The sequence below is a fragment of the Ursus arctos genome, unplaced genomic scaffold (assembly GCF_023065955.2).
Source record: "Ursus arctos isolate Adak ecotype North America unplaced genomic scaffold, UrsArc2.0 scaffold_13, whole genome shotgun sequence".
NCBI lineage: Eukaryota > Metazoa > Chordata > Mammalia > Carnivora > Ursidae > Ursus > Ursus arctos.
The window spans coordinates 8,024,260-8,051,530 of record NW_026622797.1 but is presented as its reverse complement, the minus strand read 5'-3'; the positions used below and the strand labels follow the sequence as shown (position 1 = coordinate 8,051,530).

The window sequence follows — 27,271 nt, the reverse complement described above, 5'->3', positions numbered from 1 at the left end:
TCTGATGATCCTCCGGGAGACGTAAAGTCCTTCAGGAGGCTGCCCCTCTCCTCCCTTGGAACGTCAAATCCAGGTAACGCGAGTGCACTTGGACCCCCTGGGGTGGAGCCGCTCAGCACCTCCTCACCCGTGGATGCCCCGAACCTCACTTTGTGTGGCCCGTGGCTTGGAGGTCCTGGGGGAAGGCTCCTGCTCTCCCTCTTCTTCTTCTCCCCCCCGGGAGGATGGAGCCCCCGGCCGGGCTTCCCACAGGAGCCGCAGGGCTCACTCCAGTCCTGCTGCTTATGGAAACAGTCAGAGGGAAGCGTCATATATGGGCTCCCGAGTCTGCTTTCCCACAGAATCTGAAATCGCCTTCTCGCCGTTTTGATCTAATTGGTCCCCCGGGTCCGTCACTACTTTGACACAGTAACCATGAAGGGATGCTTTTGACAAGGAAGAAATACGGCCACGAATGGAGGGTGGGTCTTCATGGCAGGGCTGGCGAGTCAAACCATCCAGAGCTTTCCAGCTTGGCCTTTAGGCCTTTACACTGGGGCTGTTGGAGAGGGGACAGGGGTTGGAGGGTGGGGTGGGGCAGGGTAATGTAACTGCAGGGGTGAAAATGCATGTCACAGGAACAGCTGCTGGAGGGGTCAGTCTCCGACCCGGGCGGAGAAGAAGTCTGGGCGCTGGTGTCCCTGCAGCCCTGACACCCAGCTCCTGGGCACTGCATTGTGCTCGCGCACCAGCCCGGGCTGTGGCTCTGAACGTGGGCGTTAGGGAGGGAATGGGGACTTAATGACCGAACAGCGTGTCCCTCGCTGTGCAGGTCGACACCTACATCTCATTGCAACTTTGGGTGGTAAGAGGATTGGCCCCATTTTACAGGCGAGAAAACAGTCTCAAAGAGCTTTGCAGAGACCAGTCGGCTAGTTCCAGACTGTCAGGGATGGAAGTGGTTCTGTCTTTCTGCTACTCAGGTGGTTTTTGCCCTTCCATAGAACATTTCTCTGGGTCACCTTTCTCCTGAGCCCCGGCTGGCCCTGACAGTCCCCGGGGGTCAACCACCCCACACTCTCACCAGCTCGTTCCCACTCTGGATCAGCGTGAAGATTTTCACTTGAGTGTTTCACTGAATGATGCCATTTGAAGCACGGCTTCTGCTGATAAGCGTGGGACCATCTGCTTGGCACAACTCAAATATTTTCAGCAGTGGGAGAGCAGCTCTGATTTCCTCAGAGAAGGAGGCTGCCGCCGTCCTCGGAGATGTGGGGACCGGAGACCCTGCAGGCTGGCGGGACATCGGGGCCCCAGGATGCGAAGGGGCACCGTCCCTGCTGCCACCTCTGACCCTCCCTGGGCAGACGGAGCTAGTGAGTCTGCACCCCAGGTTTTAATTGTTCAACTGCCCTTGGCAACCAGAGTAAGATTTTCCCTCTTCAGAAACCTATTGCCCGGGCAGCTCTTTCTGTGCTGGCTGTTTCTACGGTGTGTTAGATATTCGGTGTGTGTTGGCCAAAACCTCTGTATCTTCCTTCCTGCCTTTGTTTTGGAAAATTTGCTTCTTTGCCGGGTGAACTGTCCTCAGACGCTGTTTTTCAACTTTGGGGTTGAAACTTCCGTGTTCGTTTTTCTCTTTGACTCGTGATAGGGGCAAGAAACTGAGATCGATTCATGAGTCTGATGTGGACGTGGGGGTGTTCGGGGCTGTTCCATGTGTTGTTACGAATGATAAAAGAGTTGGGGTCTGAAAGGGTTGTTACTATATTTGATTCCTCTGGGGAAATCACTGGACTAGAAACGTTGGGCATGGCCAGAGGCAAGCTGGGTTGATTTCTTTCTTTCTTTTCTCTCTTTCTTTCTTCTTTCTTTTCTTTTCTTTTCCTTTCCTTTCTTTTCTTTTCTTTCCTTTCCTTTCCTTTCCTTTCCTTTCCTTTCCTTTCCTTTCCTTTCCTTTTCTTTTCTTTTCTTTTCCTTTCTTTCGCCTTTCCTTAGTGGGCACCACAATTATTCCTGGCTTCCGTTGCTTATCAACTCGGACGTGCAGCCCATGGGTGGCAAGGCTCCACTGAAAGAAATCTCCTGCTCCATCTTCTCTTTGATGTCTCTTGGCAGTTACTTCCAGGGCAGGGGTGGGAAACATTGGGGGAAGCAATGTATAGGATGCTGTTCATGGCTTTGTTAGCAGCAACGAGAAGGTGGTAACAAGCCTCCCTCTAGAGCAAGGTTTCCAACCTGGCACTGTGACATTCGGGCCACATCATTCTTTGTTGTGGGGAGCTGCTCTGTGCGGGGTGGGGTGCTCAGCAGCCTTCCTGGCCTAAACCCCTAGATGCTGAGAGACCCTCCTCTCAGTTCTAACAGCCCAAATCTCCAGGCACGCCGATGTCCGCTAGGGGACAGGATCAGCCCCTTGCTTCCCCCTGCCCTGAGACTGGTGTTGTAAGTTGATCCTGCTGTACACTTGGAAAGTGAGCAGAAAGTTTTGGCTTCTCTGTGCAGATGGCTCAACTGGTAGGAAGCTGGAAATGGGGCGTTTAATACCAGGACAGATGTCCTTGCCCTGCACATTGCCATCAGATCCCTTCCCTGTCATGGAAATTCCATCTCACAAACAGGTTTCTGTTTGTCTAGCTTACTGCACACACACGGAAGGGGGAATTTGCCCTTTCCTCTGGAGCTGCGCACCTGCGGAGGTCCGGCCGAGGGTCAGGCCTCTCTGTTTGGTTGCGGAGGAACAAAAAAAGGTTTCAGATGACCCACCATGGAGCCCTAGTTTTGTTGGTTTTTCTCTTTCCTTTCCCTTCCTTTCTTCCTTCCTTCCTCCCTCCCTCCCTCCTTCCTTTTCTTTCTTTCTTTCTTTCTTTCTTTCTTTCCTTCCTCCCTCCCTCCCTCCCTCCTTTCTTTCTTTCTTTTTCTTTCTTTCTTTCCTCCCTCCCTCCCTCCCTCCTTTCTTTCTTTCTTTCTTTCTTTCTTTCTTTCCTCCCTCCCTCCCTCCCTCCCTCCCTCCTTTCTTTCTTTCTTTCTTTCTTTCTTTCTTTCTTTCTTTCTTTCTTTCTTTCTTTCTTTCTTTCTCTTTCTTCCTTCCTTCCTTCCTTCCTTCCTTCCTTCCTTCCTTCCCTCCTTCCCTCCTTCCCTCCTTCCTCCCTTCCTCTAAGAGTGATGTGGCAGGCTGGGAATCCAGGACCATGGGAGGACATGAATAGGAATATGGAAGAGCATGTTTGCTTCTTAGATCTCTAGAGAAAACTTCAGCAAGCAAAGTGTACAGCATTTAAAACTCTCTGTCTTATGCCCTGGTAGAGCTGAAGAAACCCCACAACTCTCGCCTCCTTTGGTGCTCCTTGCTTGTCTGTCAGCTCCACTGTCCATCTGTTCCTCTCCCTTTCATGGAGAGGGAAATGGAGGTAGCAATTTCAAGACCTGCCAGGACACGGGCTCTGCAAAGCCCACATCCTTTAATGTCTATAGAAGCCACCATGCTGGTTTTCCCTCTTGCTGATTCATTATCTCCATTTGGCATTTCCATGAGACTCATATTAGCAAAGTGCTTTTCAATACCTAGGTTTCCTTATACCCCAATCTTCCAGAAATACATTAAAATGCCAATTATGTGAAGCAACTGAGGGTCGGGGGCCAAACCGCTTTGCTTAGGACTCACACCTAGCGGTCACTTGGCAAATGTGGCTTTGAGGCAAAGCAGGCTTGGGCAGAGGCAGAATAGACGGTCACCTCTGCAGTGTGATTTGAACAGTGTCAAATCTCTCTTCTCAAACCGCTCTTTCGCATTCAGATGCCAAATTGCCTGTAATTCTTTTGATTTTTGCGAGAGGGAGGTGGGTGCTAAGTCTACCCCCCACCACCATCAGCCTGGCTCGCCGTGGCGTGTGCGAGGTGTTGGGACCTGAGTAGGTGAGCTGCGGGCACGGGGGGGGGGGGGGTGGCAGCCCAGCCAGGGTGAGGGCATCTGCACGGAGGCTGGAGGGCGCCTGGCCCCAGGGTCAGAGCTGCTGCTGGTGAGGAGCGGGTCCCAGGGCAGAGACCAGTGGTGGTGGTGGCCTGACAGCGGCGCGGGGTGGGGGTGGGGGGAGCATCGGTGCAGGGGTGGGGGATGGGCAGTGGCAGCCGTAGGAGGTGATTTACCGACCGGTGGATGGATCAAGTAAGTAAATATGTGGAGGACAATGGGGGCCAAGTTTCTCACCATTTAAAAATATAGAGAGAAAGAAACAAAACTGAACTCAGTGGTGTTGGATTGAAATCAGAGATGCTGGCGGGAATCCACTGCGCGCGCGCGCACACACACACACACACACACACACACACACACACACAGTTGACCCTTGAACAACATGGCTTTGAACTGTGTGGGTTCACTTACATGCAGGGGTTTTTGGATAAATACAGTACAGTACTGTAAATGTGTTTTCCCTTCCCTATGATTTTCTTAATAACGTTTTCTTTTCTGCAGCTTACTTCATTGTATGACTACAGCATACAAGGGGCGCCTGGGGGGCCGAGTCAGCTGAGTGCCTGACTCTTGATTTCGGCTCAGCTCACGATCTCAGGGTCATGAGATGGAGCCCTGCGTTGGGCTCTGTGCTCAGTGGGGAATCTGCCTGAGATTCTCTCTCTCCCTCTGACCCTTGCCCTGCTCTCTCTCTCTTTCTCTCTCTCTCTCAAATGGATAAATAAACTTAGATAAAATACAGCATGCAATACATATAACACACAAAAGGACCATGGGAGGACCATGCAGGGAACATAGAAGAGGAGTAACACCTGAACATATCTAGTTTTTTGGCTTAGAAGGCTAGGGACACAAAAGCAAGCATGGAACAGCCGGGAAGGTCTGACTTCTGTTTTGGGTCGGCTAGGGCTGGTGTGCCTGTGTGAGCGGCCCAGCTGGAGACATCCAGGACTAGGGCTTAGAAGGTCTGGTATCCTGGGGAGCTGTCGAGTTAGAGCTAGAGACTTTGGTGTCACCAGAGTGCGGTGATATTGAATGAGGGGGTCGGACAAGGCCACGCAGGGAAAGTCTGTAGAGTATGAAGGGAAGAGGGTCAGCCAGGGGCCCAGCAGCCCAAGAGCTGTGTAGGAAGAGATCCGGGAGAGGTGACAGAGAAGAAGCTGCAGGCAGCCAGGAGGAGAGCCAGAGGGAAGAAAGCGTGTCTAGGCAATGGCGTCATCATGAGCCGCTGCAGAGGCGCGCAGTAAGAGTGCGTAACCCTCTGTGCGTGCGCTGGGGGGCAGGGTGAGGGTGAAATCTCCTCCCTTTCGGAGGACCCATCTGAAAGCACAATGCTGACGAGCGGATGCAGCGCGTTCTTATTATTTGTCCTTACGAAAGGACGTAACCCGAATGTGCCCTTCTGACTTCCATTATCAGAAGTATGGTGCCCTTCATCCATAGAAGAGTTGTTGATGGTGGTGATGACTCTGGGTCATTGCACTTCACAAAAGAAACAGGGATCAGAAGAAACTGAGAGCAACTCATTCCTGTTTCGTTGTTGTTATGAGTTTGGCATTGGGTAGAAGGCACCTTAATAAATAAAAATCCATCCTCTAATAAATAATATTCATCTTTTACTAAACAGTTATTATCCTTCAACGACAATACATAATCCATCCTTTTATTAAATAACCTTTAATAAAAATCCATCCTTTGAGGCTTTTAATAAAGGCCATGTGTGACAATCAAGCTGGCGGTGGCAATGGTTTCTGGTGACAGTAAGGCCATTATTAAATGTCCTCAAGTTTTACTGATGGCGTTATGGGTAGTGAGCTTCCCACGTCCATGCCCTGTTGACAAAGCACTGGCATGGGGAGTCGAACCAGCGCCCACATGGGCCCGGGCAGTGTAGGCTCCGGGTCTGGCCTTGCTGCTAACTGAAGACGTGACCCTGGGCTGCTGGTGGCTGAGCTTCTCAGCTTTGTGAGACCCGAGTCCTCCGAGCTCCCAACGTCCGTGGCCAACACGGCTCAGGCAGACCGGCAGCGGGAAGGAGGTGGGGTGAAGAAGAAAAACAATTCCTCAGAGAAGAAAGACAAGTGAACGTTAACCATGAAAGAACATCCAAACTCATTAGCAATCAAATAAATGCAAAGTAAAACGAGGAACCTTTTATCACTTACCAAATTTGCAAATTAAAAAAAAAATGGAGATGTTGTCTGGGGGGAAGAAAGGATACGTGTATATACGCTGGGGGGAAAAAAGCATGGCTATGCTGTAGACGGCGGTATCATCGCTCCAGGTGCTTTTTTGGAAGACAAGTTGTTAATATGCTTTCAAATCTTCAAAAATATTTATACCCTTTCATCCAGCAATTCCACTTTTAGAAATATGTCCTAGGGAAATAATTAAAGATGTGCACACAATTTGCATCCAAGGAAGTTCATTAGAGACCTTTGTTTTTAGGCATAAATGAAAAATAAGAAGTAACTGGTATGTCCAGGGTTAGAGCGTTATTAAAACTAAATTGGGTTCATCTCCATAGTGACCGGCAAAGTCAGGGCTTCAGAGAGCACGCTGACGGAGAAAATGTTTACGTTATGGTATTGAGTATGAGTAGGGAAAAAAGCAGGATACCAAAACAGATTTAAAAAGCAGTTTCAATTTTAAACAAGGAGCGTGTGTGAGGCATAGGAACAAGACTAAAAGAAAATATCCCCAAACGTGAAAGCAGATTAATTTTGATTAGTGGTTTTACTTATGATTTTTTTCCCCACTAAATGTTCCAAATCTTCTTCAAAGAACACATACTGCTTTATAATTAGAGAAAAAGGCAATAACGTTTTGAAAATACCCCCATTTCGTGCTCTGATGAGCCATTATAAACTGAGTGTGTGGGGGTGCGCGTCTCTTGGTGGCTGAGCCCCGTCTCCCGCCGGGCAGTTCACCCCGCCCCACGGCTAATTCACTGCTGTGGGATTTGAATGCAGAGAGCACACAGCCCCTGGCCCTACCCCGGCAAACTCACAGTTAGAAAGTCCTCAAGTCTTTGGGGGAAAAAATCCCCTATAACATTGGGGAATCTGTTGCCTTCAATTCCTTGAGTGGGAAGACTGGAGGCAGACTAGAATAGGCTATAAAAGGTAAAGTCTTAAAAATAGGATCCGGCCCCAGGGCAGAGTGGGAGGCGTTCAGGAGTCAGCCTCGGGAGCTCCCAGCCACAGGGCTCCCTCCACCTGCTTGTGAGATGGGCTCTCACAATGTCTCCACTGTGGGCTTCCATGTACGGGTCTGTAAAAAGAGGGCGTTTGGCCAGACGGGGGATTTCGGACTTCTTTTTTAAGTGGGAGACCAGGTCGGCTCAGCTAGGATGCGGACCTGGGCTCCTGCCTTGGCTGGCTCCCGGAGCAGGATCCCCGGGAGCTTTCAGCCCCAGTGCCCTGCAGGGTCCCGGGAGCACCCTGTGGTGGGGCCCTGGGGAGGAGTGTAACACAGCGGCTCTGAACTTGGCCTGCTTACTAATCCTTCCTTTCCCCCCATCAAAAAGGGGCAGTAACGCCTTCCTTATCCTTTCTGGAGCTGATCGAAGGGTCCAAAGTTAACTTGAAGGGAAGGTGCCTCGGACTGTAATGTCTGCCCCAGCTGCATTCTCCTGTCTGATGTATCACTTTTTCCATCGGGGCTTTTCTGGGAGAAGGAAGGGAGGGTAGGAAGGTGCTTCTGTGACGCCGGCAGAAGTTCATACCAATACCGGCACCATCTGCCTCTAACTCGCCGTCTGTTCTGACCCAGAACTTAGGCGGTGTTGGGTCATTGACCACATCAGGGCACAGAGGGCTGCAGGGAAGAGCTCGCCGTCCTCCCCGGACTGTTCCCACCAGGTAACAGGCATCACGGCAAATATGATGTCTCTCTAAAAACGAGCTGTATAAAAAAAGAAATGATTTGCATATCTGGCCAGAGCGCATAGCACTAGACCTGCGCTGACGTGGAGACCAGTGACCGTCAGTGCTAATCTTGCAGCGCGATCGCTTCCCCTCGTGCTCACGGCCTTCTGAGAACTCAGCTGGGTGCTATTCTGAGCCAAGTGGTTCTGCCGACCAGCAGCAGCTACCCTTAAACCCTCCTCCTCCTGCCCAGTCTCCCGTGTCCTAGCCACCCACCGACAAGGGGGACTAACGCACAGGATGACCAAGGAGACCCGAGGAAGGGGGCGGGCAGTGAGGGTGTCGGACCAGCTGCGTCCAAGGCGCTTCTTGCCACCTGCTCTTTCCCTGGAGGGGCTGAAATTCAGTTTGGTCTGGTAAGACCGGGAATGTGGTTTTTAGCAATGTGTCATTTAAATAAAACCCCGCTCTAAGGAAACAATGTGGAGAGTTATCATTGTTTTTTTTTTTTTTTTAAGATTTTATTTATTTATTTGAGAGAGAAAGAGAGAGCACAGGAGGGGGGAGAGGCAGAGGGAGAGGGAGAAGCAGGCTCCCCGCTGAGCCGGCTGCCCAGCGGGGCTCAATCTCAGGACCCCGGGATCATGACCTGAGCGGAAATGAGACACTTAACTTGACTGTGCCACCCAGACGCCCTGAGTTATCATTAAGTTTTTAATAAGAATTAGTTTTTATGGGATTTTTATTTGCTTTCCAATCACATCGATCAAAACCTGCCTTGGGGTTTTTGCACTAGAACTCTCTAGAGCTCTCTATTCACTGGCATGTCCTGGGCTGGAGCTGGTGGTTTTCTCTCTTGGACCAACATGATGGGCTTTATTTCTTGGAATAATTCAGTAAGTACTCGTTGGATGCCTACTGTGTGTCACGTGCTAGAGATTCAGACATGAATAAGATAAAGCCCCGTTTTCCACGAGTTTGCAAGTTAGTGGGGGAGATACAATTTTAACTCTGCTGCAAGGAGGAATGTCATGGCCCTGGAGGCAGTCAGTGGACAGAGAACACCAGAGTGGGTGAAGGGAGCGTTGGATGGTTGCTGCAGGGAACAAGCAGACCAGGAGGCGAGGAGACACCTCCCGAGAGCCAGGTCAGAGTCATGGGAACTGAAGAGGGCATGCTTTTGGCTGCTCCTGCATTTGAAATTCACAATCCGGCAAAGGCAGAGTGATAAACAATGTTCTAAAGATCTCACATGTCTGTCAGTTACCTTTTGTGTAATGAAGTTCTGCCTACTGAAGAACACAGGCCCTGGGGAGCAGGCCCGCACGGTCGCGCACATCCGGATCCTGCCCCATGTGCTCTTCCCACGCTTCTTGTGCACCTGGTGCACGCCAAACCAAGCTCTCTGTTCCCCGGCTGTCCGAGCTGCTACCCTCCCGGGCCGCTCTCAGCCTCCCTCAGTTCACTGATGCAGCCCCATCAGGTGGAACACTGGGTCCACTGACCCTCCTCTCTCCTGTACACTCACAGTCACGGAGGCCTGACTGCCCTTTCCAAACTGGAATCCATTCCCTCCTTTGGCCGTTATGCTAGTGATGATTTCTCAGCAGGACTTCTCACCAGCCCCTGATGGCTTCTTTGCTCCATCCATCATCTCCCTCCATCCAGCCTGTAGACTAGGACCAGGGTAGCCTTCCTAAAACACAGCTCAGGTCATATCCCAGCCCTGCGCTGAAACCTTTCATGGCTCCCTGGTGCAAATGGCAGAGCTTTTTAAACCACAGCCCCGGCCCACCTGCATCAGAATCCCCTGGACTGTGAAATTAGAGACTCCAGACCCCCATCCCCAGGCTCTCTGAAACAATGGGGTCTTGGAATTTGCATTTTTCATAAGCAATCCCAGGTAATTTTTAAGTACCAGGCTGGATAAGCACCGTCTGTAGAAGAAAGCCTAATGTCAGCAAAGCGTCATAACCGGGCCGTCATGCTTCAGCCCCGCCGTCCGCCCAGGCTCCACCAGCCTTCTCGAGCCCCACCCCCAACATCTTGTGCCCTCCTGCCTCCATGCGTCAGTCCATCTGTTCCTTTTTCTTAAAACGCCTTTCTTCCCTCCCTCAGCTAACAAACTCCTACTGACCCTTCAAGGCCCAGCCCTGCAGAGCCTTCCTTGAAGGCCTGAGACTTTGCCTCCTGCTGCGTGCTTGCCTGGCATGAGGTCCAGGTCCCCTTCCTTCCATTTCCTGTATTGAATTAGGTTTAGTTCTGTCTCCCCTACAAAACTGTGCAGAGGACGGTGTCTTGTTTATTTCTTCATCCTTAACACTTTGGACAGTGACTGACATCTAAATGTTTGTTGAGAAATGGACAGAGGGTGATCTCTCTCCAGAAAGTGAATTTGGTTACTTTGGTTTGACTTTAGAAGAAAAATGCAGTTTGATTTCATGTGTTGAAACACCTTTCCTAACGGGCTTTTTTTTTTTTTTTTACTTTTTCTTTTTTTTTTTTTTTTTAAGATTTTATTTATTTATTTGACAGAGATAGAGCTAGCTAGCGAGAGAGGGAACACAAGCAGGGGAAGTGGGAGAGGAAGAAGCAGGCTCATAGCAGAGGAGCCTGATGTGGGGCTTGATCCCATAACGCTGGGATCACGCCCTGAGCCGAAGGCAGACGTTTAACCGCTGTGCCACCCAGGCGCCCCTCCTAATGGGCTTTTATGAGGAGTACACGACCGCTCTCTTGCACAACGAGTAGCAGAAAGCCGAACGATGCTATGGTCTGTGAGACGTTCAAGAAGGTGAGCCTGAGTCAGAAAAATGTTCTTGCCAGTTTTCTTAAACATTCTGATTAGAATTCAATTAAAAATTAGGAAAGTTCTGATTTGACATATCTAGTCTTTGATTTAGGTGTGTGATGAAAAGAGAAAAAAACATTTGACTTCCTTGTATAAGGTATTTTGGTTTTGTGATGGTTCTTGACCTGGGCTGTCCAATATGGTAGCCACCGGCCACATGGGGCTATTGAGCCTGTGAAATGTGGCTCGTTATGAAGGGAGATGTGCCATAAACGCATGGGGGTTTAAAGACGCACTGTGAGAAAAAGAACGTAAAATACTCATTAGTATTTTTTATATTGATTACATGTTGAACTAATATTTTGAACACATTGGGTTAGATAAAATAGTTAATAAATTCATTTCACCTGTTTCTTTTTTGTTTTTTGTATGTGGCTACCAGAAAAATTTTAATTAGACATGTGGCTTGTGTTATCTTTCTACTGGCTAGAGCCAATCTAGATCCTTCTTACCCTCTACATCTTTGTACGCCAGACTATTTTGCTTCCTCTCTTCTGCCTCTAAACCCCACCCCCAACAACAGAGTACCCAGCTCTGAAGCACCTACCATCCAACTGTGTTACCCATGACCCTCCTCACTGTGATTATCTACACACCCCTGGGGTGTGTCCCCCAGTTCCTGGAGGATTTTAGCACCTGGTTCACAGTCTTTTTTTTTTTTTTTCTAACCATATTCCACTATTCCCCAGTCATTTCAATGTTCATGTGGATAAGTCTTCCAAAGCCTGGCTTCAGGTCCTGATCTCACCTCAGAATGACCTTGTCCTCTATTCTCCCTCAGCCATTTTCTCCTGTGGTCGTGCTCTGCCCTTGTCAACAGCCATAACCTCAAGTCGGCACTGCCACAATCTCAGTTGCAAGCATCCCTTTCTCCAGCCCCACGACCTATTTTCCGGTTCCCTACCTTTAGTACTTGGACCACTGTCCTCTGATAGCACTGGGATCTTTCAGATGGCTCCTGTGCCCTGTTCACTGTCATCTCTCTCACGACCTCACCTTTCTCCTAACCCTGTTGAATTCTGTAGTCCATCATTGTACTCATTGCCTTCCATGTGGTCTGATCCCATTGGCGCCCCTCCTTCACCATTGCCCCAGCCTGGAGATAACCCCACCCCTGACTAAATCCAGTCCCCGTCCTTCACCGTGCTCACACCTGGACGGCTGAACTGTAGCTGGAGAAAAGCACATGTCATGCTGAATTTTGAAATTCATGCAGGTTTAAAGACCCACTGGTGGGCTCTAAGGTTTGCCTGAAATCTGGCTCTTTGTGTATCTCCCCGGTCCTTCCCCTTGTTCACTTGGTTATTTCACACATGCTGCCACATGAGGAGAGCCCTCCGCCTCTCCTCGCTTAGCGGATGATCTGGCTTCTTACTTTGCTGAAAAAAGAGATGCTGGGCATTCAGAAGAGAACTTCTTCCAACTTCTAACACTCCTGCCGTCAGCCTACCTGTCTAACTGCAGTTTTAACCACACGCTCTGCCTTCCCTTCTGCTCTGATGAATACGTTATGCTACCAGCAAAAGCCAGCAACTCCACCAAGCTCTAGACCCCTAAGTCATGAATCATCACTTGTTTCTTCTCTCCTGGAAAATTCTTATTAGTTTATCAACTCTCCCCAAACCCCTGCAGCCCTCTCCAGTTACTGCTCCATTTCTGCTTGAATTTACATAAAATTTCCTCAAGAGGCTTGTCTATACTCACTGTCTCTACTTACTCTCCTCCCACCTTCCCCGGAATCCATGTTGGTTAATCAGACTTTCATTTTCTCCACTCTGCCTAAACGGCTCTCGTCAAGGTCAACAATGATTCTACTCTAATGGTCCATTTCCAATTCTCATCTAATTTGAACTTGGAGCAGAAGTTAGCACAGTTGATCATACCTTTGTGAAACACCTTTGCTTCTGGGATATCACTCTCCCTTAGTTGTCTCTTTGCCAGATCCTTCTTAGTTTCTTTTGCTTCTTTCTCTTCATCTCCCCAAACTGTAAACTTTGAAATGCCCCAAGGATCAGTCTTTGTACCTCTTCTCCTTTATGATTACCTATATTTCATAGATAATTTCCTTTAGCGTCATGATTTTAAACCCACCTGTGTACGATATCTGCGTTTACATGCCCAGCCTACACCTGTCTCCCCAGCTCCTGACACTATGAGACACCCCCATTTGCGTAGGCTTTCCTTTTCTTTTTTTAAGATTTATTTATTTATTATTTGACAGAGAGAGAGAGGCAGGGAGGGGCACAGGGAGAGGGAGAGAGAGAATCTCCTGCTGAGAGCGCAGCCTGACGCAGGACTCGATCCCACGTCCCCGAGACCATGACCTGAGCCAAAATCAAGAGTCAGACGCCCAGGCGCCCCATGCATAGGCTTTGCAAACTTAATATACCTCTCCTAACCCACTCCAGCTGCACCCTGTCCATTTGGCAAATGGCTGAAAACTCACTCTCTCTCTACAATAACATATCTCACCCATCAACAAACCAAACTGCTCCCAGAACCCAACCACGTCTTGCTGCCTCCACAACCACATTCTGGTTTGTGCACGATCCGGGCTTTTTCTGTGTAGCCCTTACTAGGACTTGACATCTTTTTATTTGTGGGTGCAGTTTGGTTATTGACTGCCTTCCCACTGGAATAGAGACTCCAAGCGGTTGGTGCTTGGTTGATTTCCTTCACTGCCGTGTCCCAACACCTAGAATAGTGCCCGGCAGGAAGTTGGCTTTGAATAAATATTTGATGGGTGAATGTGGGGAACATGACAATCTTACCTACAAACTTCTAACAAAGGCTGGCCTCTACAGCAGATCTTCGGTCAGCCATGCCATGGTGTTCTGAATTCTGGTCCTAGTGTCAGGCTCCCGAGGGTATTGGGGTCTATTTCTTCTGTTTAATTATGAAATGGAAGGAGAACTTGCCCCAGTGAAAAGAATTTCCAGGAGCTCATCAGAGAGGCTGAGGGAAGTGTTAGGAGCTGGGGGATCAGGACAGGCGAGGCAGAGGCCCCCTGGGCTCCAGGATCACACCACTGGGGAGGTAACTATCCTTTGCAGCAGGCTGCCTGCAAGTCTGGGTATCAGGCACAGCTGTACTGAGCCCCAAATGCAGAGCTGTGCCAATGCTGGGCTTCTGCTGACTCAATCCTGAAAACATCTAATATCATCGAGACGAGCAAACTTCATCAAATATGGCATCTCTGCACTGTTGTGCTTCAGGGAAGCTTCTGAGGAAAAGGCAGATATCTGCTAATCTAAAATGTTGGTTTGATCAACTTCCTAAAGGTTAATTATTTTGCACATGGAAGGACCCTGGTCTACGAGGTCAAAATTCAAAAAGCATAGAACAGTATTTTACCACCACCTTCAAAATGACAGCAACAACGACTTGACAAAGTCAAGGACAAGTTAAAGTTGGCACCAGGGGGAGGATCTCTGCCGCTGCCTGCCTTGTCCTTTCTCCAGTGGGGGAAGTGGCATCTGTGTGTTTGTTACATAACAGGAAGGGGGGGAACTGTGCATATATTTATTTTGCAATTCATAGACATGTGATAGAAAGTTTCTGAGACTCTTTGCTCTGCAGTCTCAAATATTTAGCGTTTCTATTGGTTTCCAGTTAGTGCTTTGTTGAATGTCTGTCAATAGCGTTTTCCTGCGCGGTCTGGCCTGTGCTTTGTGGAGGTGTGACCACGCCTCGTTAAGGCTCACCATCTGTCACTCAGAGCGTTGGTTTGCCTGGCACACCTAGTCTGGGGAGCTGCCCAGTTTTGTCACAGATATCGAGACCACATAAGATAAATGCCTTCTAATTGTTCACACTTGCAAAACTATTGGTACGTGATTGAACATAATTTTGCTAGCTGTCCCCTTTCATTTATCCATCACTTACGGCATTGACGCATTAAAGAATGACAACAACAACACTGACCAAACATATATTTTGTCTTTGCACCCGAATGCAATTAATCTGGTTCCTCAGAACAGGGCACAGAGGTGCCGAAGATGAATGATTTTCAAGACGCCGTTCTGAAAGCTTGGGCCAGGCCAGACGCGGACGCCAGGGACTCTGACCCCTCCCGCTTTGCTGGATCCCTTTGGGCACTGAGCCACAAGCAAATACTCGTGCAGAATTAAGAGCTATCGGAGGACCCCAAAATCATGAAATCGGTTTTCTTTTCTGGTGAAATGTCTAATTTTATCATTGTCAGAAAGATAATTGTAAAGTCAGTTAAACCTATTTGTTAATAACATGAAGTTTACGATCCATTGCTGAAATTTTCCCTTCTCCCCCAGTGCATCAATTTTCATGGTGTCTTTTTTGTTTTGGTTTTATTTATTTATAGAAAATCACCCGAACAGCCCCTGCCTGAGGCCTCCTCATGGATGAGTCGAACGTGACGTCATTCGCTGAGGAGACGTCCACGAACGCCTCCACCGCCAGGAATACCTCGGCCGGGGCCCTGCGTCGGGAAATCCCGGTGGTGCACTGGGTAATTATGAGCATCTCCCCTCTGGGCTTCGTGGAAAATGGAGTCCTCCTCTGGTTCCTCTGCTTCCGGATGAGGAGAAACCCTTTCACGGTGTACATCGCCCACCTGTCTATTGCAGACATCTCGCTGCTCTTCTGTATTTTCATTCTGTCTGTGGACTACGCTTTAGATTATGAGCTCTCTTCCGGCTATTACTACACGATTGTCACACTGTCAGTGACGTTTCTGTTCGGCTACAACACGGGCCTCTACCTGCTGACGGCCATTAGTGTGGAGAGGTGCCTGTCTGTCCTGTACCCCATCTGGTACCGATGTCATCGCCCCAAGCACCAGTCGGCATTTGTCTGTGCCCTCCTGTGGGCGCTGTCGTGCCTGGTGACCACCATGGAGTACGTCATGTGCATTGACAGCGAGGGGCAGAGTCACTCTCGAAGTGACTGCAGGGCGGTGATCACCTTCATTGCCGTTCTGAGCTTCCTGGTCTTCACCCCCCTCATGGTGGCGTCCAGCACCATCCTGGTGATTAAGATCCGGAAGAACGCGTGGACGGCCCATTCCTCGAAGCTGTACGTGGTCATCACGGTCACCATCATCGTCTTCCTCATTTTCGCCATGCCCATGAGGCTGCTGTACTTGCTCTACTACGAGTACTGGTCAGCCTTCGGGAACTTGCACCACATTTCTCTTCTCTTCTCCACAATCAACAGCAGCGCCAACCCGTTTATTTACTTCTTCGTGGGCAGCAGCAGGAAGAAGCGGTTCAAGGAGTCCTTAAAAGTGGTTCTGACCAGGGCTTTCAAAGATGAAATGCAGCCCAGGCGCCAGGAGGACAATGGCAACGCCACCACAATTGAGACCGTGGTCTGAGGATGGTGGCGGGAGACGGTGGACACAGACGGTGGGGCACAGATAATCTGCACTCTGTGCTTGGAAGGCCACTTCGGGAGGTCCCAAATACGGCACAAGGACACCACGTCCCAGGTGCATGAGATACTCGTTAGTGATAAGACCGTATCCTTGTACCGTATCTTCTGAAAAAGCCTAAGAATGTGTTGGACCTCTATCATTTCTGTACCTATAAACAACTTCGGTTCCTCCTCAACCCTTCGGCAGCATTTCCCATGCACTGTAGAAGTTACTCGAGCAGGAAGGTGGACAGACGAGTACTGGAAAAGGTAACAAAAGCATCTGTTGGAACTTGAGAGGGCGGAGCCACGTAGCGGGAAGACCGCGGGCTTTGGAGTCAGCTCGACTCCGTCATTTGCAGCTGTGGGACCTCAGGCAAGTGGTCTGACCTCTCAGAGCCTCTTGTCCTCACTTATGAAATATTTAATAGTGCTAGTCCGTCCCTCCCAGGCTTGTGGTGAGGACGCAACGGGGAGATACAGTATGCTGAGCACTTGGCACATTGTCAACGTCAACAGACGTTAGTCTTTCCTCCTCGAAGTGCAAGAAGAGAGACATACTTCTGTCCTGTAACTCGCGCACGCACGCACATGCACACGGCTCGATCGTGTGCAAGTATTGTTACGGGTTTTCCAATGCTGGATGTACATTTATGAAGGCCTTTCTGCTCGAAGCATGAAAGCTTCTCACGGCACGACTCCTCTGCCGGAAACATCTGCAGATGTTACCACATCCAAGCAGCCATGCGTTGGAGCATTATTTCAGGTTGTGAAGAAAAACATTTGGCCACCGCTAGAGGAGCTTCTCATGGCTCTTCCTTCCCTCTGTGGGAATGCGTGATGTCATGAAAGTCTGTTCAGAAATCCTTGGCTTGACATAAGTTTTCATGAATGGGACTTAATGCACGAGATTGTGAGGGTGATTGTGTTTTTGGAGCCCCCCCTCCCATCCCCATGAAGTGATGGGTTATTTATGGCCACAGAGTTCTCACCTGCAGCCGGACGCAGGTTTCTGCGCCTTGAACCCCTTCTCCTCCTGAGCACTTCTTTGTGGTAGTCCTGGGAGGAGGCCCTGCAGCAGGGGCCAATGAGAGTTTTGGCACATCTCAGAGGGGACCCAGGCATTTTCCCCAAGAAAATCTGTTCAGGCCTTGGTCAATATCTTAGTGCTCTGCTGCTTGCCTGCCATGACTTATGTCTGAGTCTTCAGACAGCATGTCCTGGGTCTCCCCTAGGAGACCCATTGTGGCCCATAGACCATAATACTATGTTTCATTTCCTTCTGCCCCTTCTAGGAGCCCCACGAAAATGGCAGTGCTTCGTGTGGTCCTAGGGGAGTAAAATGTTTGCGTCTATAAATGAGCCCATTAGGATTTATCTTAATTGTTCGTCCCCAAGGGGTCAGAGAAGCTGGGATGAAAGGATTCTGTTGCTGTCCATTTCTTCTCCATCCTCTGACTTTTGAAAGGAATGATCACCTGTGATCTGATCATGGTGGGGGAAGCTTCGTTGGGGGAGATGCCTAAGTCTCTCCCACCCAGCCGAGTTTGGAGGCAGGCGGCTCTTCAGTGGGTGATGACATCTGATTCAGAAACCAGGCAGCTTGCTTTCAGGAGCCCAGATGGGTGTGGAGTGCTGACATTTAGAATGATCTTGTTTTTGATGGAAAACAGAGTATCTTTCCTGGGAAAGAACAGAATATGGAGGTCAGAGTGGCCCTCCATTTGCCACCATCCCCCTGGTGCTGTGCTGGCCTCTGGGGTAGGAAAAAGGGATCGGACTCATCTCATCTCAAAGGGATTTTTGGTCTCAAAGAGGAACCTAAGGATCCATGGGAAACAAGGACTTTTCACCCATGGAAAATACGGTGAACTCATGAGAAGCCTCCATTGATTACCTTCCTGCAGATAAAGTGGGGAAATTGAATGTGATCTTAAATATAAAAATTCTTCTGACCTTTTAAAGAGCAATGCCTTGCAAAGAGGTAAGATTCAGAGTTTAGCAGTGTTGCAAGGACAAACTCCTCTCTCTTACTTAAACCCATTCCCCAAAGTGAACTATAAGGTTAAAACTAAAACAGGAAGAGTTAAGTAAATACACACATAGGAGGGAAGTAGACTAGATAATTTGTACCCCTTGTGCATGTAGACACTTTGCCTGAATCGTCATAGGCTGGGGGAGGGCGGGTGCCGTTTCTGCGACTTCCCTGGGCCTGGGGAGAAGATTGTTCAGATCAGATATAACGATTGTCCTTGATGAAGGGAGCAGATATTCACGGAAGATCTCTGCCAGACTCCATGATGTGAACAAGGCCAAGATGAGCAAGTGGAAACACCCCATGGTCTAGAATAGGAGTGTAAGACACACACATGTGTCTACAGCCCCAAGCTGCACATGTATCAACCCTAGGGGAGCGTTCTTTTTTTTTTTTTTTTTAAGATTTTACTTATTTATTTGACAGAGAGAGACAGCCAGCGAGAGAGGGAACACAAGCAGGGGGAGTGGGAGAGGAAGAAGCAGGCTCCCAGCGGAGGAGCCTGATGTGGGGCTCGATCCCAGAACGCCGGGATCACGCCCTGAGCCAAAGGCAGACGCTTAACGCCTGCGCCCCCAGGCACCCCCTAGGGGAGCGTTACGGGCAAGAGGAAGAGGAAATCCCATCTTTCGTAGTTAAAAACGGACCGTGTCATGGAGGTGCCCTTTAGTTGCTTGAGGGCAGGTAGGATTTCAGAGGAGCGAGGAGGAAGGGGAGCTGGCAGAGGGCGGCCCCAGCAAAGGCACACACACCGCCACCAAGGAGAAGCAGGGCCCGTCGCTGTCTCTGCCGCGGGCGGGCTGGAGAAGCTCACCACCGGCTCGTCTCTCTTGGATGCTCTGCCTTGGTCTTCTGGCCTCAGAATCCTCAAGATTCTTGGAATAGAGCCCCCAGGCCTTCTCTCCACATCCTTTCTCACTGACATCCAGCTTTGCCATGGGTGGTGGCCAAGTCTGGTATCTCCGCAAGTCATCCACTGGCCTCCCCGAGGTGACCAGGTGACCAGGTGAGCTCAGTTCCTCTCCCTTCTGGATGACTCTCGGAGCCTTACGGCAACTCACACCAATCCACTTCTGAAAACGAAAATCGCCCAGGTCTGCCTTCTCATGCGCTCCCGTCCTTCACATCATTCACTTCCTGACCCCCACTGCCCTGGACTTCTACACGCTGAGACCTCGGGTCTCTGACCTCTGTGTCCTCTGCGTCTACGTGTCCCCTCTGTGTCATCTCTGTCTCTGTGCAGTCAGACCTCTGGAGTCCCCGGTCCCTCCCTCTCCCTGTGCCCCTTGATTCTCTTGCCCCCTTGCTCTCCCATCTGCCCTTTGCCTGAGCGCCTCCCCACCCCGGCCCAACCAGGCTGCTGAACAGCACAGCGAGCCCCGGCCGCTGCCAGCGAAGGGCTCCTGCGGGGTCGAGGCGCTAACACCTCCGTCCCTCTTCACGAATCATGCCCTGGGCAACTCTTCCAAACCCTCTCCCGCCTCATCTCTCTATCTGACGCCTTTCCTCTCACTGACTCTTTCCTCACCACCTCATGGATCGCTGAAAAACAAATCCAGGCCATCAGGCAACAACTCTCCATGCTCCCTACCATTCAGGGTGACCTCATCGACACTGTCCCTTCTTTTTCTCTTGCCTGAAGATTTCTCTCCCCTCCCACATTTTCCTGTCCACTGGCACCTCAGCAGGGAGGCTCCAGCTGCCACCCCACACACAACCACCAGCCTCTCAGCTTCTGCCTCCCCACGTGGCTCAGTTTCTCCTCAGAGCTCATCACATCGTCACGTTGCACGTCCATTTGCAGCCTTATTCATTCTGGAAGATAAGCTGCTGGGACTTCCTCTTGCTCTCAGCTGTGGCCCCAGCCCTGGAGGAGCGGGTGCTCCTTACTTGCTGTGGTGGTGAGATCACTGCCCCCTCACAGGCTCATGTCACTCCTATCTTAACACAAACCATCAAAAAACAAGAGCCAATCCATACAGTCCCATTCAACATCTATCTCCTCTCCCTTGCTTCACAGAGAACTTTCTGGAAAGGCTCCTCCCCACTTTCTCCATTATGGTTCACCCCTCCACACCAGCCAGCTGACTTGCAACCTTACTGCCACACTGAAACGGGCCCAGCTTGGAATACAACATTGCCACATCTGATGGGCTCTTTTCTGCCTATTCCTTTTGTGGCACTGGACACGCTGACCATACTCTTCTAGAAAATATCTTTTTTCTTGAGTTCTGGTTGGCCACTTTCCCTCTAGCTTTCAGTTTTAATCCTAGTCTACCGATTTGGAGGGTTACTACCTCTTCCCTCAGCCTTCCCTGCTCCTGCCTTAAATGGCCGTGTCTTCCATGATTCAGTGGCTGGACCTCTGCTCTTTGTTCAACATACTCTCTGTTGGTGTCCTGATCCGTGGTCACTTACATATCTATGACCCTCACATCGCACTGAATGACCAGACTCTGCTGGTTTCCAGTTCTGTGTATCCAACCACCCAAAGGACATTTGAACTTGATTCCTTGCAAACACCTCGAGTGCAACCTGTCCGGTTCCCCACCATTCCTCCTATATTCCTTTCTAGTGAATGACACCACTAGTCACCCTGTCACCCCAGCAACACTATTCCCTTCGCATAGATTGCTCTTCCCTCTTTTTAATCCAACCAACTCCAGTTATCCATCTCCATCCAGCTTATGTATCAGCCACTCAGGAGTGCCTTCCTAGGACCTGAGTTCCTGGATGATCATTTCACAGTTTGCTTTCTTTTTCACAAGAATAGAAGCAACTAGAAGAAATCTTCCACATCTTACCAGCATCATATCTATGGATCTAGCTGCATCTCTGTGCACATAGGTTTCTCCCTTTTTATTCTGAGGCAACTCACTGTGCCCTTGGCTAAGGTGAGCCCTCATACCTGGGCTAGGTACAATTTTGGTAGATGCAGTTTTGAAAAATTATTGAAAAATTATTCTGAAAATTATTAACCTTTTTCTGTGCCTAAAAACAAGATATTGTCACTTCTCAAGGTTCTGTGGGTTGACCGAGCTCAGCTGGGTGCTTCCCATTTGGGGTCTCTTGTCGCTGCAGTCAGATGTTGGCTGAGGCAGCAGGGGTCTGAAGGCTGGACTGGGCGGGGCATCCAAGATGGCACACTCACGGTGTTGATAGTTGGCTGTGGGCTCAGCTGAAGAGGTTGTCCAGAGTTCTTACACTTGGCCTCTTGATGTGGCTAGAGTTTTTTTTTACAACATGGCAACTGTGTCCTGAGAGGAACTTTCCTAAGAATGAACTTTTCCAAGAGGCCAAAAATCAACAGTTGATTTTTCACTTATTTGAATGAATTAGCATGTGGTTGAAATTACAAGTTTTTCGCTCTTGTTTCATTCACATATAATTGACATATACCATTGTATTCATTTTAGGTGTACAACACTACAACACTACAATACGTTTTGATAAAGCTACAATGAAAAACTTTCTCATAATTCTAATTTCACTTTTCAAGATAATGTATTTCCCCCCAGGATTTACTATGAAATCTTGGCCCTCATTTTAGTAAGATTCCCTTTTAACAAACTTTTACGAAAACTAGTCATCCTTGGATATGGAAATCTTCCTGTGCTAATTATTGTTTTTAAATGTGTACATATGAGTGTTAACACGGAAGGTTGAGTTGTCAAAGCAGACTCAATGTGAATTACAGATCTTACCCAATGGCAAGGTAATGATTCAAGTGTCACGGGCAAGTACAGGCACACATGAAACGCTCTTTCCTGGAGGAGCCCCAGACTGAGATGCGGCTCCCAAAACATCCCCTTCTCCACCTGAGAATGTAGTTTAGCTTTAGGCGGATGAGTTTTGAGCAATGTAGGTAAACACATCGTTTTCAAAGGAAGGCATTGAGGTTTGGGGTGTGTCCATTTTGCAGTTCTGTTTATCACACAGAAAATGTGTATGTCACTATTCCTTCTTCTCCAGTCTTCTGTATCCTGTAAATCTATAAATTCCAAATTTATTTACAAAAACCAATCCTGACAGATCAACTCTGTCCTGCTGAAAATAGGACTAGTTTCCCAAGTCTAACACTTTTATAAAGCAGTCTGAATGAGACTAGTGTCTTTGCAAGGAGCCCTGGTTGAGGATTTGGTGCAAGTAATTTATTTAGGAGGTCACCCTAAGCAGTGATCTATTCCCCAAGGCACTCCCTGTGGGGAAGGAGCAAGTTACACCTGCTGCTAACACTTCCTTACTAAGGCCTCAGCCAGCAACAGGACTGTGAATGCCTGAGGCAGAGACTGCTCTTACTGCAAGGCAGGCAGAGAGGAGGACCCTGCCCTTGCAATGAGAAGACTAGGACTTAAAGCCTGACTCACTCATCAGCTGTGTGAGAGTCAGCAAGTTTCCCCACAAAGCAGATCCTGAGGCAAGGATTTGGTGCAAGTAATTTATTTAGGAGGTCACCTGAAGCAGCAACGGAGGGATTGAGACAGGAAATTCAGACAGGAAAGAGAGGAAGCCAGTAGAGAGTGAGTTGGTGAGTACAGGGGTCCAGGACAGTGGACACTCCTGAGAGACACATGTAACCCACTCAGAACTGCCCTTCCGGAGGGGTGAAGATGACACTGAGCCACCACCTCCTGCGTCTTGTATGCAGGGGTCGCTCTTAGAGTGACAACTCCCAGCTCCTCTGGGCATGCCCTGTGCCCAGGCAGAGCACAGCCTGTGGTGCCAACACCATGAGGCAGAGGCTCAGAGAGCCATGGGCAGGTGCAGGGTCGGCCTGCAGGTGACGTCAGATTGGTTTCAGGGCTAACCACCAGCATTTGCTCTCATGGGATAAAAATAACCCACCTCACAAAGTAGTTGTGCCAAATACAAGTGAGATAATGTGTGTGAAACTCTGCATAAACTGGGAAACATCAATCAAAAGGTAGTTATTCCTTGGGGCACCTGGCTGGCTCAGTCAGTAGAGCATGTAACACTTGATCTCAGGGTTGGGGGCTCGAGCCCCACCTGGGGTGTAGAGATCACTTAAAAATTAAAAAAAAAAATCTTAAAAAAAAAAGGTAGTCCTTGAGGACATCGTGCTTAGTGAAATAAGCCAGGCACAAAAGGACACGAGATGCCAGAGCAAATTCATAAAGACAGAATGGAGAAGGGTGGCGGCCGGGGGCTGGCGGAGGGGCATGGGGAATTAGTGTTGAGTGCCGACAGAGTTTCAGCTGGGGGAGATGAGAAAGCTCTGGAGATGGATGGTGATGATGGGTGCACAGAATTGTAAACGCCCTTAATGCTACTGCAATGGACACTTAGGAATGGTTAAAATGGTACCTTGTGTGTCCTGTATATTTTGCCACGATAAAAACAATGAGTTCTTATACTTTCCAGGCACCGGGTGTGCTTCTCAGTATGCTTGAGAGTCTGGCTCACTGATGGGCCCCAAGCCAATAGTGTCGATGACAAGGAATGAAAACAAACTCGTCGCTCCGGGGGGTGTAGCACCGGCACCATCTCCTGTGCGAGCGCAGACGTGGGGCTAATTAGACAATACCTCTCACAATCTGTAGTTTCAAATGCGTGCAGTCTCCCCTCGGCAGCCCCGTACGATCTCGCGCAGCCATTGCAGAGGGCCAGAGGGCGGCCATTTTGGGCTTTGTGGGCCTAGAGTTTGTGTTGCAATGACTCAACCCTGTCCCTTTCTGTGTGAAAGCCGCCGCAGACGATACGTCAACGAGTGAGCATGGCTATGTTCCAATAAAACTTTATTTACAGAAACTGAAAATTGAATCTCATGTAATTTTCACGTGCCACAAAAATGTATTTTTTCTTCGACCATTTGAAGATGTAAACAACTACTCCTAGTTTGTATAAAACGAGAGGCAGCTGGCTTTGCTGGCCGCGGTGCTCTGCCGCCCCTGACCCAGAGTATTTCGGGATTCCCTCCCCTGGAATTGCTTCTAACGTGGCCAGAGCACATCCATCTACCATCCTGACCTCAGTGGTGGCAAAGCTTCATTGTCCCCCGAGGCTCTGACTTTGCAAAAGGACCAGCAGACACCTTGACTCAAACCTGATGGATGAAACTGGCATAAATCTGAGAAACTCCAATTTTAGTGAAACATAAGGTGATACTAGAAAACGAGGGAAAGAGTTCCGGTGGTAGCTAACTTGGTATAAATATAATTCCTTTTCTATACTCGGACCGTTTTACTCAGTTATACTAAACTAGAGGCTCTGCACTCAGAGGGAAGTATTGGAGATTTTCAGAGACGAGGAATGAAATGTTCATGTGTAAGAATTCATGTGAAGTTTTTAGAAAGATAAAGATCTCACATATGGCTTTTGGGTACAGCATGAATAAACTCTAATTGCTGACAAATTTGAAAGCCAGAACATTCCCAATACCGGGTTGATTAGCACTTGCAAGCTTTGTTCCATCACCATCTTAAACAAGGAACATAAGCCTGTCTAGAGATGTGGGATAAATACTTCAGGATGTTATTAATGCAAAGGTCATTATCACACTGATATATTGATGTATGCTAATCAAAGTGTACCCTTAAAATGATTTGCTCTTGGACAAATGTAGAAAGAGAAAAAGATTCCTTAAAACACAATAACAGCACAATGAAACACCACTAAAATCCTTCAGCCTCATGAGCCCTGGGTGAGTGTAGCTGAGTGTTTATGGGAAATCCAAGTGAGTCCTGAGGGCTTCTTACCTTTCTTCTTCCAGGGAGAGGAGATAGATGAGGTCCGAGGGGCAGAGCGACCCTTCCCCTTTCTGCATGACTGAGCCAGGGACTCACTAGCACAGCGCGTGTGTCACAGTATTGATTGTGTTTCAGGAGAGCTCAGCCCCTAAAATCTTGCCTTTTATTTCTGCAGACCAAGAACAAGGGTTATTTCCCAGGTGAATGTCAGGATCGAAGGGCCTGCTGTCAGACACGTGAACTAGGGACATCAGTGTTAGTCTGACAAGGGTAGAGCTGGTCCATTGGCCGGCTCAGTCCTGCATGTGTGGCCGTTTTCTCCGGGCCTGTCCTTGGGGAAGGGGAGGACGGTGTGCAGCACGCTCTCCACAATGACACTCTGAGTGTTAGCATTCGTGGATGGTTCCTGCCGGCTTTGACTTTTCCCTACAGACCTCATTCCCAGCTTCCAATCATTCTGCTTCTTCATCCTAAAGTGGGGTGCGCCGAGGTGGGAGAAGAGCGTGCTGGGGAGGGCAAGGCATCCTGGAGGGCCACAGGCAGACCAGAGTCGTAGCTCCCCGCCCACTCCCACGCAGGCCATAGCACTGCGGACTGCGGAATGAAGGCGACTGCTAGGGAAGGGGCCTGGGACACCTGAGGAACCTGTGCCCTGTCTCCTGGGTGACAAGAGATGACCCGAGTGACTGGAGGTGCTCATCAAAGCTCACTGGAGTTCAGTAAGGGACTGTCGGGGAAGACAAGGCAGGACGTCTACGTCCTAGTTGCTCAGCGGTATCTGTTGCATGAGTGAGACCTCGACAGGGTAAGGTCTCTCCGAAGGGTCCCAGAGAGGCCCAGAGCCCGCCTCCATTCACAGCCCAGACAAGGACTGATGTTGACTCAGAGAACGTTCCCCACTCCTTGCTGGGAGGCTTCCTGACAGCGTCCTGCCCCAGGGAGACCAGACTGAGAGGAAGCATTGAGCAAATCGTATGGTACTTCGACAGAATAATTTCCATGCCTGTTAAATGTAGTAATTAAAATATTGGATTCGTGTTTTATATGATTTTGTTTTTCATTTCATTTGTCACATCATTTTAATGATATTTTGAAAAGAAAAAAAAAAGCCTGCAATGGATTGGAAATAAAAGCAGAGGGAAACGTCCCCTGCCACGCATCATTAGGAAGCCCAGCGGGAGGCCTGTGACTTAGATTCTTCTTTTCCTTTCTCTTTCCGGGGACTTGTGCTTAGCTGTAGAGTCATGCTGTTGTGTTGTGTTGTGTTGTGTTGTGTTGTGTTGTGTTGTGTGAAGCTAGGTCTAAAGAAGAGCAGTCGTCAATGACGGAAAGAATGGAAAGTTCTGGGGTTTTTATGGAGGAGGCTGGGTTAGCACATCAGGAAGAGTTTGGCCAGGTTGCTGCTATTGACCCCTCCCTACCCCCATCACCTGCCCCCCCCCCCCCCCCGCCCCGAGCTGAGCTGCGGGCACCTGCGGCCTCCGCACGCCACTCCCGTGACAGGCTAGTCACAGATTTGTCTGTGCAAAGTCTAAGGCAACAGCACGGCTAGAAACACCATTTACATCCTCACGTCCTGCCCCCTTCCCTTCCCTTGTGGCACCCGAGTCTCTACATTCCACAAATGTTACACATAATGGGACACTCGAGAATGACAAGTGCCTGCTATGTCCCATGCCCTTGGCTGCCCAACATTCCACACATCCTTTCCCCATTTGTACGCGCCCCCCCCCCCCGCCCTCCACACATGTCCTGCCTCCTCCCCAGCTCAGAGCATTTCCACATCCAGCTCCGAGTCCAGGATGTCCGGGTGGCACCCTTTCTTCTCCCTTTCTCCTGCCCTGGGATCCTTCCTCTGGGTTTAGAGAGAAGCAACGAAATAGAAAACCCTGAAAAGAAGAAAATCACAGGGTAGCAAATATTCATCATCGGGTAATTAGCCTTAAAAAACTGTGTAGTTTTCGTTCCATTCACACTGTTGAACATCGCTCTGCACACACCGGAGATGGTGAGCTCTATGGTACAGTGTTTCACGTGACCTGCCTGGACACCAGTTGGTAATAAATAATTATGTAACGACAGGCTGTCTGAATTCTTTTCAACTCCATGATTTTTCACAAGAAGCTAAGGCAACAAATTTATTTTTTTTTAAGATTTTTATTTATTTATTTGACAGAGACAGCCAGCGAGAGAGGGAATACAAGCAGGAGGAGTGGGAGAGGAAGAAGCAGGCTCCCAGCAGAGGAGCCTGATGTGGGGCTCGATCCCAGAACGCTGGGATCACGCCCTGAGCGTGAAGGCAGATGCTTAACGACTGTGCCACCCAGGCGCCCCAAAGGCAGCAAATTTCTGTATTGCTTCTAGAACCTTGAGCAACTTTATGTTTGGGTATGTGCGGGACTCCTTGTGTTTTAAACAGAAAGGGGAGAGTTGATTTTGTGCAGGGAATTTTCCCCACCTCTTCCA

The 27,271-nt window shown here is 49.2% G+C and overlaps 1 protein-coding gene across 1 annotated transcript; it reads left to right on the top strand.

Annotated features, from left to right (window-relative positions):
- The first annotated feature begins 15,047 nt into the window (after positions 1–15,047).
- MAS1 (MAS1 proto-oncogene, G protein-coupled receptor) lies at positions 15,048–16,025 on the top strand. The gene has a single exon (XM_026504682.2). It carries the CDS (start codon positions 15,048–15,050, stop codon positions 16,023–16,025), a length of 978 nt encoding a protein of 325 aa, XP_026360467.2.
- The last annotated feature ends 11,246 nt before the right edge of the window (positions 16,026–27,271 follow it).

Bases quoted from the DNA above. Each gene is read 5' to 3' on its own strand.
- MAS1 (XM_026504682.2), top strand. From the start codon at position 15,048: ATGGATGAGTCGAACGTGACGTCATTCGCTGAGGAGACGTCCACGAAC.